General features: G+C 38.6%; 1 protein-coding gene across 1 annotated transcript in view; it reads right to left on the bottom strand.

Moving 5' to 3' along the window:
* Positions 1–933: 933 nt before the first annotated feature.
* The window catches only part of MARCHF11 (membrane associated ring-CH-type finger 11), a 33,427-nt gene continuing 16,704 nt past the window's right edge, over positions 934–17,656 (bottom strand). The window contains exons 3-4 of the mRNA XM_033082402.1: positions 9,840–10,032; positions 934–2,118 (exon numbers count right to left, since the gene is read on the bottom strand). Coding sequence (XP_032938293.1) covers positions 1,796–2,118; positions 9,840–10,032 — 516 coding nt within the window. The 3' untranslated portion in view covers positions 934–1,795. The remainder of the gene's footprint in view (positions 2,119–9,839; positions 10,033–17,656) is intronic.

The following is a 17,656-nucleotide window of genomic DNA, read 5'->3' as shown; positions in this document are numbered from 1 at the left end:
ACAGGTGACCTGAACTGCCCAAAGAGATATTCCAGACCATGTGGTATCATATGCAGTATATAAAGTGGGGGGAAGAAGGATGAAAGGGATACATGTTTGGAGTGATGACTTTTGTCTTTCCAGTTAACCTCTATGTATGATGAGGCCCAGCTCTCCTGGAGATGGCTGAGCACCTGCCTGCCCATGGGAAGAGGCAAATGAATTCCTTGCTTTAATTTCTTTGTGCGTGTGGTTTTTGCTTTCCCTCATAAACTGCCTTTATCTCCACCCATGAGTTTTCTGCCTTTTACCCTTCTGATTCTCTCCCATGTCCCACTGGTGGGGGTCTGAGCGAGTGGCTACCTGGGGCTTGGCTGCTATGAAACTATGACACACAGGTTCTGCTTCAGTCGCATGATCAGTGACAGAATTCAAGGAAAAACCCTGAAGCTGAGTCAGGAGAGGTTTAGACTGAGTATCAGGAAAAGATTTTTCACCAGAGGTGAACTGAGCACTGGCACAGGCTCCCCAGGGAAGTGGTCATAGAACCAGCCTGACAGAGTTCAAGAAGTGTGCGGACAATGCTCTCAGGACATGATGTGACTCTAGGGCTGTCCTGTGTACGGCCAGGAGTTGGACTTGATGCTCCTGATGGGTCCCTTTCAAATCAGCATATTCTGTGATTCTACAAAACTGTTTTGAGTAAGCTAGTGCTCTCAGAGTAATTTCAACCTTACTTTTCTATCTCAGTCTTCAACAGGCCTATTATTAAGTTAAAAATTATTTCCATTTCCATTACCATTTGATTATATTCTATTAGAATTTTTGCCATGAAACAGAAACAAGAGGCGTAAACATCACAGCATTGATCTATCATAATATTGGCTCATTTTTAATATGATGATTTGTTCCTTGGTAAAATTAAGGTTCTGTATTATTTATATTTCAGTTTCTATCAGGATTTGTTATTATGTCAGAAGTTGCAATGCGCATTTCTTTTGTTTTTCAGTTTTTTTTTTTTTTTTATAATGTCAATGACCTATAATTAGAATGGTACTAAAAATTCACACGTTGCTAATTCCAGCAGCGCTGCTCATAAGGTAATGTCACTTCTGTGCACAGGTACAGCACCAGCACTCTGCAGATTTTAAGAGACTCGAGAGGCAGTGCAAGATTCTTCCCCTATCTGTGTCATACTTGTGTGTGGTATCTTGCATGGACATCTGGGAGAGTTAAAGAAAAGATTTCCCATCTTCCTTTAGGTTTTGTAGAACACCCACTGGACTTCCTGCTTAAATGTAAAGGAAAATATATGCCTCACTTACTTTCACACACCTGAACGGAGCTGCAAACAACAGCAAAATAAAGACAGAAAAGGAAGAATATTTGACTTGTGTCAACATTCTTATTCTTTTTGGAAGAATGTTGTCCAGTTTAATCCTCATGAAAGTGGAAAAAAATAACAGTAGTGGATTAAAGCCAGAGTTTAAGAAAATACATTTAAATTTATCTTTTTACTTAAAAATGAGTTTCCTCATCATTCAAATACCTAAGAGTTAAGCTATGTTACATACACCTCAGGTACAAATTGAGAAAAGATTCAATAAATCAGACTATATAAAAAGCAAGAGACTTTTTTCCCCAGAAAAATGTATTTGTGATTTATCTGATCATATAAAAACATTAAATTTAAAAAAAAGAAGTGTATATATTTTTTCAAGTGTTAATGGTTTCATCATTCATCATAACTACATTCCAAAGTCCTGTAACAGCAGGGCACATTATCCTTATCTGGGCAGCACAGTGAGCACAATCTTTACACTGAGGTCACTCTCATCACTACCTCCCCAGAGCAGTTATCCTCTGATGAATCCTCCTGAGGTCTCATGCGGTTGAACAGGTGTAACAACACATAGCCACACTGAAATCTTGGTGAGGTTAACTGTGTTGGATGGACTAAACTTCTGTTTCTAAATGCAGTCAGTGGCAGCCACAATGTCCTCCCTGCTGAGGATTCTCCTCGATTGGTCTCTTCTATGTCCGTGGCTTTATCATAATTTAAGACATCCCAGTGTAGATTCACAGCCCTCCAGCGCTTAAACACTCGATAAACAGATGCACCTTCATGGACTATCAGCCCTAAAAGTAAGAGGGGAAAAAAAACATTTATACAAAGTGTGAATGGATACCATTTTGAGAGCAAACAGAGATTTAACACATTTTAATGACTCTGGCAATTTCCAGATGCAATTAAATTACTCATACCATGAATAATTCAAACACACTGTACATATGCAATTTAACTGGTTATTCATTTGTTTGGGAGGCAGGAACATGCAGAGGAAAAAAAGTGCCTAACTAAATAAATTACTCAGGTATAAGTAAACCAATGCAAACTGGCAGATTTGGATATTGACTGCTTATGCTAGTGCTGCCCTTGTTTATGATAAGTACTATTTATTTACTGAGATTTTTACTGGTTTAAGTAGACCTTTAAGTAGGCTAGACCTTCTGTAATAAACAGGATAGCCCTAAATTTGTTTAAGAGTGTTTTGTAGAATTCAGTACAGATACAGACAAATTTAACTGCTTTCGTATTCCCAGTTCAACTTAGGAGCACAGAAGATTTATGAAACAGCTGTAAGTATTATGACATTCCTGTCTTGCTTCATTAGAACAAGAAGAAATTAACTATTATTATTAACTACAATGAGCAGGGTAAGGATGATAAACGTTCTTTCTCTTCAGTATTCAATAGGAAAAAGTTTCAAATTATCTTTTTCTTGAGACCCAGAAATCTCTTAAAAAGTCCTTCAAGGAAAATACAGCATTTCTGGAGTCTTCAAGAGACCAGTCTGGTTATGAATTTTCATGTAGCTAATATTTATGCCTATTGTATGTGTTCAAGCAACTTATTTTAAGAAATGAAGCTCCTAACTTTTTGTATGTATGTATGTATATGTTTATAATCACACTCTTTATATGTGAGTATTTCAAATATGTATCTACTGGGGAGACACATGGGGCTTCTGCCCTCTTACTAGTTTTTTTCCCAGCCAGCCTGGTTGAGGACACTTACACAGTTCTGAGTAACATCACCTGTTTTCTCTGGCTCCCCGCTTCGAGAAGAGAGCAATCTGTTTAGCCAAAAACATTTATAAATCTTTTGTCCAGTGTGCTCCTTGCCTAAAATTTTCCTACACATGGCCACACCTATAATATGATCTGTGGTGTCCTTTAGCCCAAGAGATTGTATATCACCTGTTTCTACACAAGAAAATTGTGATTTAAGTGTTTGAGGTCCTTTAGCACGATTAACTGATACCAGAAAGGAGATGCTCACAGAAAGATGACACAAGCAGCAAGGGTATTAAAAATAGTTACATGAACAGCAAACCTCACATTCATGTGCAATGATTTGCAGATAGCAACTCCTACTCTAACACATTTTTAAAGATCTTTACACTGAAAGATGGAGAAACACAAATATTTCTTTCTGAAGGACATGATAGTGAATGGCTTTCAAGTTGGCTAGAATCAATTGAAAAATGCAAAAGTAGCACAAAACAAACTTAATCAAATAGTCAACATTTTGTAATAGAAAGCATTTTAGGGGAATTTTTTCTTGATTGCAAGATTTCTATCTTATCTTCTCAGATATAGATAAAGTAACCCATCTTCAAAAATTAGCATAAAAATAGTAATTTAGTCAATACATAAATGTACCTTCAAGACTGGCTTGTTCGTATAAAAAAGAATAAATGTATTTGATCCCATACAGAATCTACAAATCAAATTAGCCATGGTTTTACTACTGTGACAAAGATTACCCTTTCATGTTCTTTTGGATTTCCTATAAAGTTGATAAAGGAGATGAGAGTAATCTTCCTCAACATGTTCCTGGAACACAGCATTATTGGGTCCACCTTCTCTCAAGTCTGTGATGAAGCAAAGTTAAAAGAACCTATTTACTCCAAAGAAAAGATAGATATCTGTACTCCACTAGAACCTGAACAACATATTTCAGAATACAGAAGGAAGTATTTGAAAAAGGATCATTGAGGTACATGAAGTACATTCAAATAGTCAAAATATTTTTCCAAAATTACAACAGAAAAAGTTGTAGGATGGCTTCTTTCAGGGAGCTCTTTTTTACTGTCCTGGGGCTTTCAGGATTTATTGAAAGTATGTTTCCGAAGTTTTTAAACATTGGCAAGGATCAGAAATTTTCTTTATAGTGGAGGCTGTCAGTCACATATACTTTAAAAGAGCTCAAAAATATAAGTAGTTAGTCACTGAAGTGGAGCTGTAAGAAAATGGCAAATAATTGCCTTTCTCTTAGGGGTTCCATAGCAATGAATGTAGCTATGAGAGAGAAATCTAGAAGAAATCCCAGAAGAATACTGATTTGTTCCAAACACCATGATTTCAACAGCACAGAGGACACAGCTGAACACTTGTAGGGGAAAGTATTTTTTTGACTCAGATGATCCCAATAAGTATTACAATTCACTACTATTAGCTGTTCAGATGTTCTGTCCAATTAATATCTACAAGGATCAGAGTTTTTGGGTGATGAACCCATCTAAATTGTTGTATGGTCCTAGGAAGACTTTACCTTTGGTTTTATCTCTAAAATGGAGGGATTGTAATGGGATCCAGCCAACAGGATTATGAAGAATTTAATTTTATTTTCTTATCTTTTTGCAAAGTACTATCCTATTCTTTCACTATATTCAAAGGCTTTCTTACTCTGACTCACAAGATACTTGAATTTTTTACGACTGGAAGTCTTCATAAGCAGTCAACTTGTCTTATGTAATTCGTATTTGATGGTACTAGGTTACAACTTTATCTTATTTATCACACTAATCTTATATATAATAATTTAGGAGTGGCCCTCCCAGAAACATCACAAGATTTTTTCCAGGGGTAAAAGATCACTTTCAGAAACAGACTTTACCTCTGGACAAAATGTCACGTCTTAAAACTATTCTAGGGCCCACAGATATAAAACAAAAAAAGACAATCAATAGCTCACAGCATTAAAGTAAAATGTATCCATGCTAGAAGCAGTAATATTATCCTTCATAAACTATTTAGAATTGGATCTAATGTGGGAGAAAAAAAGACTTTTTGAGTAAAGACATATAAAATGCAGTTAGATGTGTTCACTGTAAGTAACTTTAGTCTGTTCCTTTTTACAGCCAAGGAGTTACAGTAATGTTGCAAGGCCTCAAGTTCTTTAGGAGGGAAGAAAGAGGCTTTCAGAAGGCAATTCACACCTCGAACTGCCTCCCATCTCTTACTCCTTTGCCACAGTACTACTGGTACCAGTCGTGTCTAGTGCAATGTAACAACTGCTTTTCACTGCTGGAAAATGAGCAGTACTGTCATTCCGGGATTGCAAGTCTGCTGTTATTATTTGTGAGAGGTTTTGTTCATGTTAGAACCATTTATGGCCAGTAGTTATAACTATTTTCCAGTGAAAAATACATAAAAATCTATGCTTTTCTGTTCTGCAAAATAATTGCTTGGTTTAGAAAGTAGAATGGCAAAGGCTTGATATACTGTCCTTCAGTGGGTAGATAAGGGATTTACATTATCCATTCCTTTCATGAATTCCTATTATTCATTCCCTTTGGTAATTCCTACGTAGATGGTCTGATCCTAGCACTGGAATAGCTCTGGGTTTCACAGGCTGTAGTTTTGCTTGATCAGAGTGTTAAAGTTTGCTTTAGGAAAACTTCTACCAATAGCAAATTTCAAAGAGAACAGCTTTATGCTCAGCTTTGATGCAGAAAAGTACTTGTAAGGTTAAAACCCACATTGATAACTAAAACCAATCCTATTTGTCAGGAAGAATTCTGGTAAATTTAGACTAGAAGAAAGAGAACAGTGGATACCAATAAAACATATACACTAGAATGAACAGAGCATATTATTCTGGTGTTCTGTAATCTTTAGGATTTTTCTTTTGTTGAAACGTAAAAACAAAGAAGTAAAATACAAGTTAGGTGTAATTTACTTAATAAGGAATGACTGGTCTGCTACAAATGACATATACGTCAATCATTGAGTAAATGAATTGTTGTGTGCACATTTTCAAAGATGTCGTAAAAATATGCCAGTACCTTTAGGCAAACTGCTTTTAAAAATTATAGCAAAACATTTCAAAAAGAGCTTCACACTTTCTGTGTGAAGGTATCTACACTTCACAAACAACCAAAAGCATCTGTACTGTTTCTGCAAAGATATAATGAGGCATTACTGAAGGCAGGTGGAATAAATCTTTGTCATACCACCAGTATCTTGAAATATCTCGTGCACAGGAAAACCTGTATGTCTGCATACATTTTGCATTGAAATAAAGAGAGATTACAGTGGGAGTAGAGGTATTCACTCACTGTAAATCCTGTTGGAAACTAAGAGAATGCCATGGAAGACTAAATACAAATGAAAGGAGAGGAGATCCTAAGTGAGAGCTGTAGCTGGTTGTAAGCATAAGTTAATGACTTGGGAAGTCATCAACATAATGGAAAGTGTTTGGGATTTTTAAAATCATTTATAAGTAATAATTACATATATCTATTAGAGAATTTTATTTGAAATTTTTACATTACAATTATCAATCTAAACCTCCACACTTTATTATGAAAGAAAAAGATTAAATTGAATAAGGTTGACTCTATTAATGAATGCTTTTAAGAGTTACAAGAAGTCCAGAACTTAGAAGCCGATGGAATGCAAATTACTTGAAATTACATGCAGAATAAGTAGGTCTGAATGAATCTGGATTATCAAAATTCCTCCATTACCAAACCTCCTTAATACAGCTTTCTGAATTTCCAGATACAGTCTAGTAAACTCTTGCAGTGAATTTTGTAAGAACAAAACAGTGTCCAAATATATTTAATTGTAGTCACTTTTACATTTAAATTTTCATGTATTATTTATGATAGTTCTATAAAATATGCATATATTAAATGACAGGCAGTCAGTTTATCTGTGTGTTTGCTTTGCTCCTGCAGGGTGTAGTTGAGGCAGAAGCTCCATGTGAGGCACACATTTGTTCAGCAGTTCCCACTTCAGTGGTGGCTTGAACCTGGCTGGCTTGAAAGGCAGCTAAAGAGTTGCATGTATCAACCTATGGAAGGTCACTTTCCAAATATTTTCTTCTATGGATAAATACAGTAATATTTCTGATCATCCACAGAAGTTCTTCGCTGACTTTGAGTTTAATCTGGTTCAGGTGTTTTAACACTAAAAAAAAAAACAACTGGGAAAAATGAAAATAATTTCAAGTAACTGGTTATTTCCACTAGCTGATCCATACCAAAGTTAGGTTTTTTTTGGTTTTTTGTTTTTTGTTTTTTGTTTTTTTTTTCTGGGGAAAAAAACCTCAAACCAGAATGCAATATAAATTAAATGCTTGGAATGCCTGAAGCACATTTTATCTTCCTTTAGTGTATTTTTAAATAAATACAAAACCCTCAATATTGAGTGTTTAGTTGGAAGAAATGATATTCAGAAATCACCATCTAAGTGGACGTGTAGTTGAGTCCTTTTATTCATTTAAAAGATGAGCACTTCTCCAAAGTATGAGATTCTGCTCACTTTTTGGTCTGACATTTGGGTTCACAGAGAAAAGCCTGTGTTACAAAATATTCCAAAGCAGGCTTCTCTAACAAAAACTATGAAATGAACAGAACTGCTGATGTAGCTGAAATATAAATACAGTAAATTCACGAATACAAGCCGCACTGAGTATAAGCCGCATCTCTGAGTGTTGGCAAACATTTCGGTTTTTGTCCATAGATAAGCCGCACCCGAATATAAGCCGCTTTGTCGTTCGCAGCGAGGACCCGCGTGCAATTAGTAACAGAACCGCGGGAGGGCGGGGTTTACTGGCTGAGCTAAGGCTGTGCAGGCTCGGCCCGCTAGGGGCTGCTGACGGGGCCAGGTGGCCCAGCCCGGTGCTGCCGCTCGGGGCCGGCCGCCGCTGCCACTGGGCTCAGTCACCCCGGGTCGGCGCTGCCCCGCGGTGGCAGGCAGGGACGGAGCTTCCCCTGCTCCTACGGCAGCGGCGGCAGGCGGGGACGGAGCTTTCCCGCGCCCGTGGCGCCGGCGGCGGGCAGGGACGGAGTTTCCCCGCTCCTGCCGCGGCGGCAGCGGGCGGGGACAAAGCACCCCGTCGGCTCCCCAAGCCGCGGCAATGGCTGCGCGGGGCTCCTGTCGGCTCCCCGAGCCGCAGCAATGGCGGCGCGCGCTTCCCCCCCCTCCCCGGGCCGCAGCAATGGCGGCGCACGCTTCCCCCCCCCTCCCTGGGCCGCAGCAATGGCAGCGCGGGGCTCCCGTCGGCTCCCCGAGCCGCAGCAATGGCAGCGCGGGCTTCCCCCTTCCTGCCCGGGCCGCAGCAATGGCGGCGCGGGCTTCCCCCCCCCTCCCCGGGCCGCGGTAGGGGCGGCCCGGGTCCCCCCTCTCCTCCCTGGGCCGCGGCAATGGCGGCGCCGGGCCCCCCCCCCGTCTCTCCCCTGGGCTGTGGCAGAGGAGGAAAGAGAGCTCTCCCGCCTCTCTCCCCGCCCCCCGTGCTGCCTACAGGGAGCCAGGCTCCACCCATGGTGCAACAGAGTAGCGATTTGTAACAATCGCAAAATGCCGACTTTGCAGCTGCTCGGCTCAGCACTCTGGCTGGCACTTCTGAGGTTGTATTAGCCGCTCCTGATTATTAGCCGCATTTCCGGTTTAGGAGCAAAATCTTAGTCAAATTGGTGCGGCTTGTATTCGTGAAATTGCTGTACTTTTACAGTGATGGGATGGTTTCAATAAAAAATGATGTGGCTTTCCAGTTGCAGCAAAACCCTTGATATTAGGAATCACTCTGTTTCTTTGTTCCTTACAAAGCAGAATTCAGCACTGTCCTAATTCCCATATATAAGATTCAGAGAGCATTTATCTCAAAGCAGTGTCAATGCAAACATCAGATGGCATTTGACATCTGGATTTTCTTGCAATTAAAATTCTGTGAATGTGGTTTAATGTAAATCATTATTACTAATTATGTAAATTTAATTCTCTCAATTATATATAATTATGTAATATTTCATGTAAATTTTCTCTCCAAATAATCACAAATATTCTAACAATGTAATCAGGATGTTTTAGCAAACACTAAAGGAATTTCTGTTTAAATATTCCTAAGTCCAGTGTATTTTCAGAAATTTCAAAAGTGGTCAATACAGTCTTGCAGTAAAATGTATTTTCTTTTACAAGATTTCAGCTGAATTACTTGGGACTTTTTAATAGTAAAGTTACTATAGTCAGCACAGTGTGAGTGTTCATAATTGTTTATGATGTGCAAAGAACTCATGCCTGCCTTCTCTGCTCTCCTCCATTTCTAGCACAGTAACCTATATAAATCTTTGCAACCTGATTTTTGAGTGTGCAGTTTGATGACATCTTCAAGGGCTTCTTCTGTGCTTCATGATGGTACAATCTAATTCAAACTGGAAACAGAAGACAACAGTGTGTAATTTTACTAATTATTTTAATAATGTCTTTCATATTTTTATCTGTTTAACTCCCTGAAATTGCTCATTGTTTTATCGAGAAATTTAAACTGATCCTGTTCTCACTACTAAGATTTTGGAAATACAATGATCAATCTGAGAGTAAAGCGTCTTTGATTATTTTCTCTCTGTAATATTTGCAACACTGTAAAAAGCAGCACTTGCCAAAGGTATCAGCTGAGAATAAATCTGAAAAAAACTGGAGTGACCAATTAGAGTGACCAATTTGAAAAATAGAAATAGTCACAGTCTTACACCACAGTCTGTGCTGTTTAAACATTTTGAGCTTACCTATGCATACTAGATCCATAAAACCATACATTCCATAGCAGATTTGAAAAAGGATGTCCTTTCTTTGCCATACTGCATAAGGGCTGAAGGCTGACCATAGAAGCCAAGTCACACTTGCTACTAAGAACAGAGATCCTAGGATTACAGCAACCATCTGCACTTTCTCAACCAGTGTTATAGTAATGCTTTGCCACTAAAAGAGAAACAAAGTTGTATAAGATAAAAATGTTATTGTCCATGGCTGCACATTCAACTCCAGCTTTTTTCCTGAAATCAGAAATTATTTTAATATTTACACATATCTTCATAGATATTTACTAGTATCCTTAATACTGACATTTATATATCTTTTTCCTATTTCACTTTTAAAGTGAAGCTAATAGTTGCTTCCCCATTTCCTCCAGTGTCACTATCAATACAATCTAGCTGTAAACTTCTGAAGAGTTAACAGTTTTACTTCTGTTTTGAATATGTAGGCAAAAAAAATTAAGTCTTAGGAATAGAACTCAGTCTTTCATCTTTGGAGGACAATGAACAGAATAAAAAAGGAAGAAGATTTTTTCAAATATATGTTTTGTTAGTGTGACAGGTTTCCTTTCCATCCCTCCCTCCTGAAGTGTGAAGCCATTTTCCACTTTCAGGTTTCTCATCAAAGAAGTTCCAGACATACCAAGGGAGCTGCCTTTCTCTACATAAACCAGTGTTAACACTAAAATATTCCAACCTAGTGTGGAAGCAACATGAAAACTCAGGAGGAGCCCTGAATATAGTTAGCAGAAACATTTCAGTGCACCTCAATTATGTCCATCTTTCCAGGGAAGGTTGTATCTTCCATTGGTGAGGTGACTGGCTTATGGTGTGACCAGATGTATATATAAGAGAGTGTGTACTGAGTTCTATCAAGATAAGAGAAATACAATTCTGTTATGAGTCACATAAAGAAAACACAGCATAAGTAACTAATTGTTCTAGATTACCCTTAACATATATGGCATTTCTTGGACATAATTATCTCAATTATTTTGGTAAACTCTCCACTCCAGCCCCATCACTCCTTCCAGAACCGGTGTGAAGACTTTGCAGACAGCCATCTTTCCTGTTCCTAATTTTGGATGTACTGCCTTCTTCTGTAGTTGCAATAGGGAACTAGTGGAGAAAGCTATTGCAATAAGGGTTTTCTTGCTTCTTTTCCCATCTGGCAATATGGCAATATTTTCCTATTACTTTACTAAAGCCTTCTGATTTCTACAGCTGTGGGGTACCCAGTACCATATAATCATAGGATAAAATAATAATTCAGGTTGCAAGGGGCTGTGGGAGCCCTCTTGTTCAACTTGCTGCTCAAAACACAATCAGGGATGAGATCAGACCAGGCTGCTCAGCGGTTTATTCTGTAACACCTTGAAAACTTCCAAGTATGAGGTTGTTCAGCCTCCCCGTGCAACCTGTTCCATTTCTTGACTGTACTCAGGCTGAAAAAAGTTTTCCTTCAAAAACATTTTTTCTTATATTCATTCTGATCCTCTTTTGTCCCATTAACACTCTTCCTCCTATCAAGTACTGCTGTGAAGAGCTTGGGTGAGCAATGGGCCCTCTGTCCCTTTCTTTCAGTTTTTCTTGTTAACTTTTCTACTGTAGCCTAATATGAAAATTGGTGCTGCATTCCTTCTCTTCTTGCAACCTTCTGAATATAACAGCACAAAAAGATGTATAACAATTTGTAAATTGCCTATCTTGAAATACTATCCTTTTATAATGAACTTAAATGCCTACTAGCTTTTACATGGAACTTGAGGATTTGGAATGGGGCTATTCATACTAAATACTACCTTTTTACAGTAAAGCAACTATGGATACTAATTTCCTTTGTCAAGTCTTTTTATAAAGGTCAAAGAAGGTCATTAACGAGTCATGCATGACAGAATGGTGTGAGCTTTTCATGACTCAGTATACAGGATTGCAAGTTGGATTCCACTGAGTAATGTTAAACAAAATTATTTTTCATTTCTCAGCTGAAGCTACATAGTGTGACTTGGCAGAAAACTGTCAAAAATGCTGTTAGTTATGTATGTCTATCTTCTTTCTTTATCAGTGTGAGACAGACCTGTATTTAATTTCTTTGGAATGCCTGAAATCAAAGTCCATTTACATGAAGTAAAGCTTTAACTGTCACAAAATATTACACTGCCAAATTCACAGAGGCTGGCAATAAATTGAAAATACTTATATAAATGAAATAAGCAACAGATCTGTCACAGTGCAATTTCAGCAATGCAGAAGTTCTAAATTCACTTCAGATTATTTTGATTTTTTTTAAAACTTAGATTGCTCATAGTTAGTCTGCAAAGAGAGTAATGAACAGAAGGAAAAGCAACCCAAACATTTGGGATAAATAATGCAGCATGCATTCTAGATACAAAGCTTATCCCCTATTTTTGCCTGATAACCAGTGTCTCTTCCTTAGTGTCAACCACTCTTACCACCCATTTCATGAGGGCTTTTTGTTGGATTTTCCCAATTCTTTGTTTCTAGAAAAACTTGACCTTGAAAAGTTCTAAGAAACATATCCTCACCTCTTCCTAGTCTCTTCTAAATAATGTATTCTCATTATTTTGCTCTTCTCCTGATCTGTCAAGAAAACAAGCAATTGAATTTCTCAACCTCAATGAAGTCAGTAATTCCAAAGATTCAGCACATTAGCACGCTATCAAATTACTACAATTACTGAGAAAAGGCACAAGCATTCCACAGGTTGTTGTTCCTAACTGTTCTGCCTTAAAAATCAAAGCACACTTCCAATAAAACCCCCCAAATCAACAAACCAAAAACCCCATCAAAATAATAAAAACCAAGAACCCCAAAATAGGGTTCGATATTTTCTTCTATTACCAACTACTTTAACTTTTGTGGTACTCACTGTCTTTGTTCTATGAAAGAAATTTTAGTCCTCCACCTCCTTCAGTATGAAGGTCAGCAATAATCAAGATATTAAAAAATTTTAGGAAATTTTCCTCCCTATTTCTGTAATCTGTAAGTTAGGCTAACTGATGATATTCCATAGCAGATGGGTGAGGAAGGACTGTATGTGTAAGACAAAAGACATTTTAGTGGCCTTGAAAATTTATGTGAAACTGCTAATGTGCCTCCCTGTGGTTGGCAGTCTGCCATTGGAATCCAGCACCCTAGGAGTCATGGGGAGGGATGGATTGGTGTTCAGCTCTAACATGGGATGAGCTTGGGGACCTCATCTTCTGTCTATGTTGGTCCTAAATGCTAATGGCAAGAAGACTGTGGATGTTCCTGATGGTTAACTCACCCCAAATGAAATTTCCTCCTCCTTGTCCCTTTCCAATAAGTTTTGATTTGTAACAGTCTGAGTTTACCTCTTGGGAAATGAGTGTCTTGATTTTTTTTTTCCCATAAATTTGACTGAGTTTGGGTACAAATTATATAAAAGAAAGCAGAGGTTACTGGGACAAGTATATTTTTCACATAATGAAGGTGATATTCTGTAGTTATGATGTTATCCACATGCAGATAGGCTTGGAATGTTCAGTCCTTTCTTAAAACATGGCCAGCATAAGTCATTAGACAATGAGAAGAACCACACAGAATTTTTGGCTGTTAGCATGGCTAACACATGTGAGAACACAACTGAAAGAAACCCAGGAAAAGAAAGCTCTTTCTAAGAGTAAGATTCTTTTTATAGCATGAAAAATCAGTTAAACTTTCTTTGATTTCTCACAGGTGTTTTCCTTATTGTATTCACTGTTATGTTATAATCACCTCACCTTTCAATGTCAAATTAACAACTTCCTTAATGGCTGTAACTGTAACAGACTGAATAATTTAACACTGTAAATTGAATGATCACATTATTAGTGTGTCATGATGTCAATCCATTATTTTCACCAGTATTTTTCTCATTTTCTTCATATAACTTACTTTAAAAATTTTAGTTGCTCATGATTATAAATAATATTACGACTTTCTAATTTGTTTTTGCTATTTGCTGACTATACATTCCATAATCTGTAACAGTTTAGTTGAGTATTTTGCCAAGTTAGGAAAGATCTAGACAGGATTTTGTCATCAGCTTCTGTAAAGTATCTGATCCTAAAAAATAAATATTATGAGAAAGATTGTCATTTTTGCTCAACAAATAGAAATGGAAAGAAAATGTGGAATATTTTTATCAAGATAACTATAATAATACTGTAGATTTCAGATATAATAATTTAAAAAAATCTCATTTAAATTTCTATGAAATAAAATTCCATTTCATATTACTTCCCATCATATCTGTAGAGTTATGATGTACCATGCCGTCTCAGTTGCCCATGAAAAAAAATGCATTTTATTTTTATTTACAATGACAGTAAAAGCTTTCTTTAAAAATGGTGTTTTAAACAAAATATAATTAATACTTCTGATTTTAACGTAATACTGTCTGCCCTTGAAAACTTTCTAGACTTCTACTGACACTTCATTATGTTTGTTTTTTTTAAACTTTTATTTACCACTGGTCTTCCCCTGATAAATCTTTTGGGAGTATACTACATTAATGGTTCTCTAGAGTTCAAATTCTGACCCCAGAAGCATTGCTCCTCTTTTCTTCTAAGGTTTGTGTCAAACAAAAATACAAATATAAGGAAATAATTCCTTATTTTTGAGGCTGAGACTTTCAGAATTTGAAGGAAGCATATTTTTGCTTTGACAGACTAATTTTTAAAAAATAAAGTTAATACAGTCATGTGCATGTCCTTACTAGCATAAAGATGGATAAAATATTCAAATGTCTGTCATCTTTGAAATAAATCAATATTATCTTGGCTTTGTTTTAATAATGCCTTGTAAAAGCCCATTGATTATTGTATAATATATAGCAGAAAAGTGATCTGAAAAGTACTGAGACTGTGCTTGTATTTAGAGTACTTTGCATTAAATACATTTGCTGAGAAACTATAGGTTTTCCTACATCCTCAATAAAGAACGCATGAAATTTCCCAATGGCCACCCAAATGTGTAACAGTTTCAACTGTACCAATTTATAAGCCAACAAAATTCCTTAAGCTAAAGGGCTGTTCCCCATTCTGCTCTCTCAGAAACAGTTTACTATGGGCACTGCTAATGGAAACCTCTCAATCCCTTCACTCATTTTGGAATGAATATTTTACATAACAGTAACAATAATGCCTGCCTGTGACCTATTGTAACATAACATGATTAACCTCAAGACATACCAAAAATACAACCTCAAAAACCTTTTGTTAGACTGCTCTAATTGCTAGAACCAACTCTCACAAGAAAAAGTTCTTTCCTACTGTCATTCACTATCCATTACAGGATTTGTAATCTGCATACATATAGATAAAACTCAGAGAAGCAAAAGAACGCACTGATTTAAGTCCAACAAGAGACTTTTGGAACAGTTGTTTCTTGCTTTATCTTGTACCAACAATGTTATTAGAAAATTAGGATTTCTAAAATGTTTTGCAGTAAACACACACTGACTACATGATTCAGTATACAATGATAGTTAACTTACTGACCAAGCTGGACAGAAAATTCTTAATTTTGAGTACGTACACACACACACACACACACACACAAGTATTAGAAATGTCATTTTTAGCTATGACTTTTTCTTAAAAGAATTAATGTCACAAAAATTGCAGCACACCATTAATGGCCGCCTATTTTGATACATTATTAACACATAGAGTGCCTGGAGTCAGGATGCCCATCATCTTTTCATCTGGCAGAGAGCTCATCGATACTGATAGTTTGGGCTGTACGTAATTTCTCCGTCATCTTGGAAGGCTGCATCAGTATTTTACTTGGGACATTCTGAAAACATAATATTTACTGTGCAAATCCTGCCCATCTATGCACCACTTAAGCAATTTAGTTGACAGTTCCCAGTAGTGTTGACTTACTGAATGTACACAACTGATTGAACATCTACACTAGACTGGGTATGTCTTGGATTTCTGGCTGTCCAGAAGCCTGGACATCCTAGTCAGTGCCCAGAATCTTCACATTCTATTACATTCACCTCTCAAAATCTTACTAAAATCTTACTGCTTACTAAGCAGAACAGCTCAACCTTTTATCTTACGCTTTAAAATGATGTTAGAATCAGGATCTGAGACCACAAGCAGACCTGTGATGTCAGCTACATTAGTCTTACATTATTCTTTCTCTGAGAAATGATCAGTGCTTTTTTTTAGCTGATGGTCAAAAAATGAAAAGATTTAGGCAAGACTATGCGACCAGCTGAGGCAGCTGCCTCTCCAGTGGGAATACACTGACAGCCTGGTGCCAGGTTGCAGAGTGTGCCCTGCTCTTGTACCAGTAGGGGCCAGCAGCAGTGAGTGTCCCTGTGGGAGATGTGCCCAGGCATGGGAGCTTCTCCGCTTACAGACAGAGCTCCAGGAGCAAGCAAGCAGGCTGAGCAATATCAGAGTAAAGAAAGAGAACTGCCTTCCCTGGGACAGGCCCAAAAGGGCAGACAGAATGCATGTATGGAGGATTCCCTATCCTCTGTCCAACAGACTGCACTGACCTAAATGATAGGGGACAATGGTGACAAGTTCCTGCCAAGCACAGCATGTAAATCTCTGCAACTCCCTCCCTGCAGAATTTTGAGTTTTTTAATCATGGGTCGATTTACATGATGTTGAGTCTGCTGGTGACAGACAGGATGCACCTGTCACAAAGCAGGAAAAGGATCTTTGCAGAGGAGTTGTCAGTGCTCACTGAAAGAGTTTTAAACTAAACTTGAAAAGAAAAGGGATAAAGCCATTCTCACTAGAAATCAGCCTGGGGGTAGCACACCAGTGTTGGAGCGGCAGAGTGCTACGAAGGTCCTTTGGTCTGCCATCTCAGTAGAGGTAGGAATGAAGATCTGTATGTCAGCAATGGCACAAGTTATTGATACAGTAGCACAGAAACACCTGAGAATGGTCATGTAAGGATTAGGGCTTCTGTCCCCAGAAAAGTATTGAGAACAATAGCCCAATTGAAGTGCATCCACACAAATGCATGTGGCATGGGCAAAAAACAGGAGGAGCTGGAATCCATTGGGTAGCAGGAAAAATGCGGCATCATGCTGGAAACATGGTGGGGTGATTTGCACAACTGGCGTGCTGCAATGGATGCCGGTAAACCCTTCAGAACAGATAGGCAAGGAAGGAGAGTTGGCAAGGTAGCCCTGAACATTAGGAGTGTTATGATTGTCTAGAGCTTAATGATGGTGCCAAAAGAGTTGAGTGTTTATGAGTAAAGATTCAGGAGGAAAGGGTGACAAGGAAGATATCCTTGGTGGGAGTTGGATACATGCCGCCCAAGGAGGGTGAAGATACAAATGAAGTACAGTAATTTCACGACCATAAGGCGCACCGGACTATAAGGCGCACCCCCCGGGAGTCGGTAAAATTCACAACTTTGTAGATCAGATAAGGCACACCGGACTATAAGGCGCACTTTTTTTTGCAGCGAGGCTCCGCCCCCAGCTCCCCCTGTGCAGTTGCTGGCCGAGGCCCCGCCTCAACCCGGCAGCCATTGGCCCTTGGGCCTGCCTCCACCCGGCAGGGGAGGTGCTGCGAACCACCGAGCCCGCCTTCACCCGGCAGCCATGGGCCCCCAGGACTGCCTGGACCTGGGAGGGGCGGTGGCGCAGGCCCCCTGGACCGCCTTCACCCGGCTGCCATGGCACTGCCGGCTCCTCCCATGGCTCACAGCTCACACTTCCGGTTGGCAAATTTCGCAACTTTGTCCATCAGATAAGGTGCACCGGACTATAAGGCACACTT

This window comes from Catharus ustulatus, chromosome 1 (assembly GCF_009819885.2).
Source record: "Catharus ustulatus isolate bCatUst1 chromosome 1, bCatUst1.pri.v2, whole genome shotgun sequence".
Taxonomy (NCBI): Eukaryota; Metazoa; Chordata; class Aves; order Passeriformes; family Turdidae; genus Catharus; species Catharus ustulatus.
This window is presented reverse-complemented; position numbering and strand designations above follow the sequence as displayed.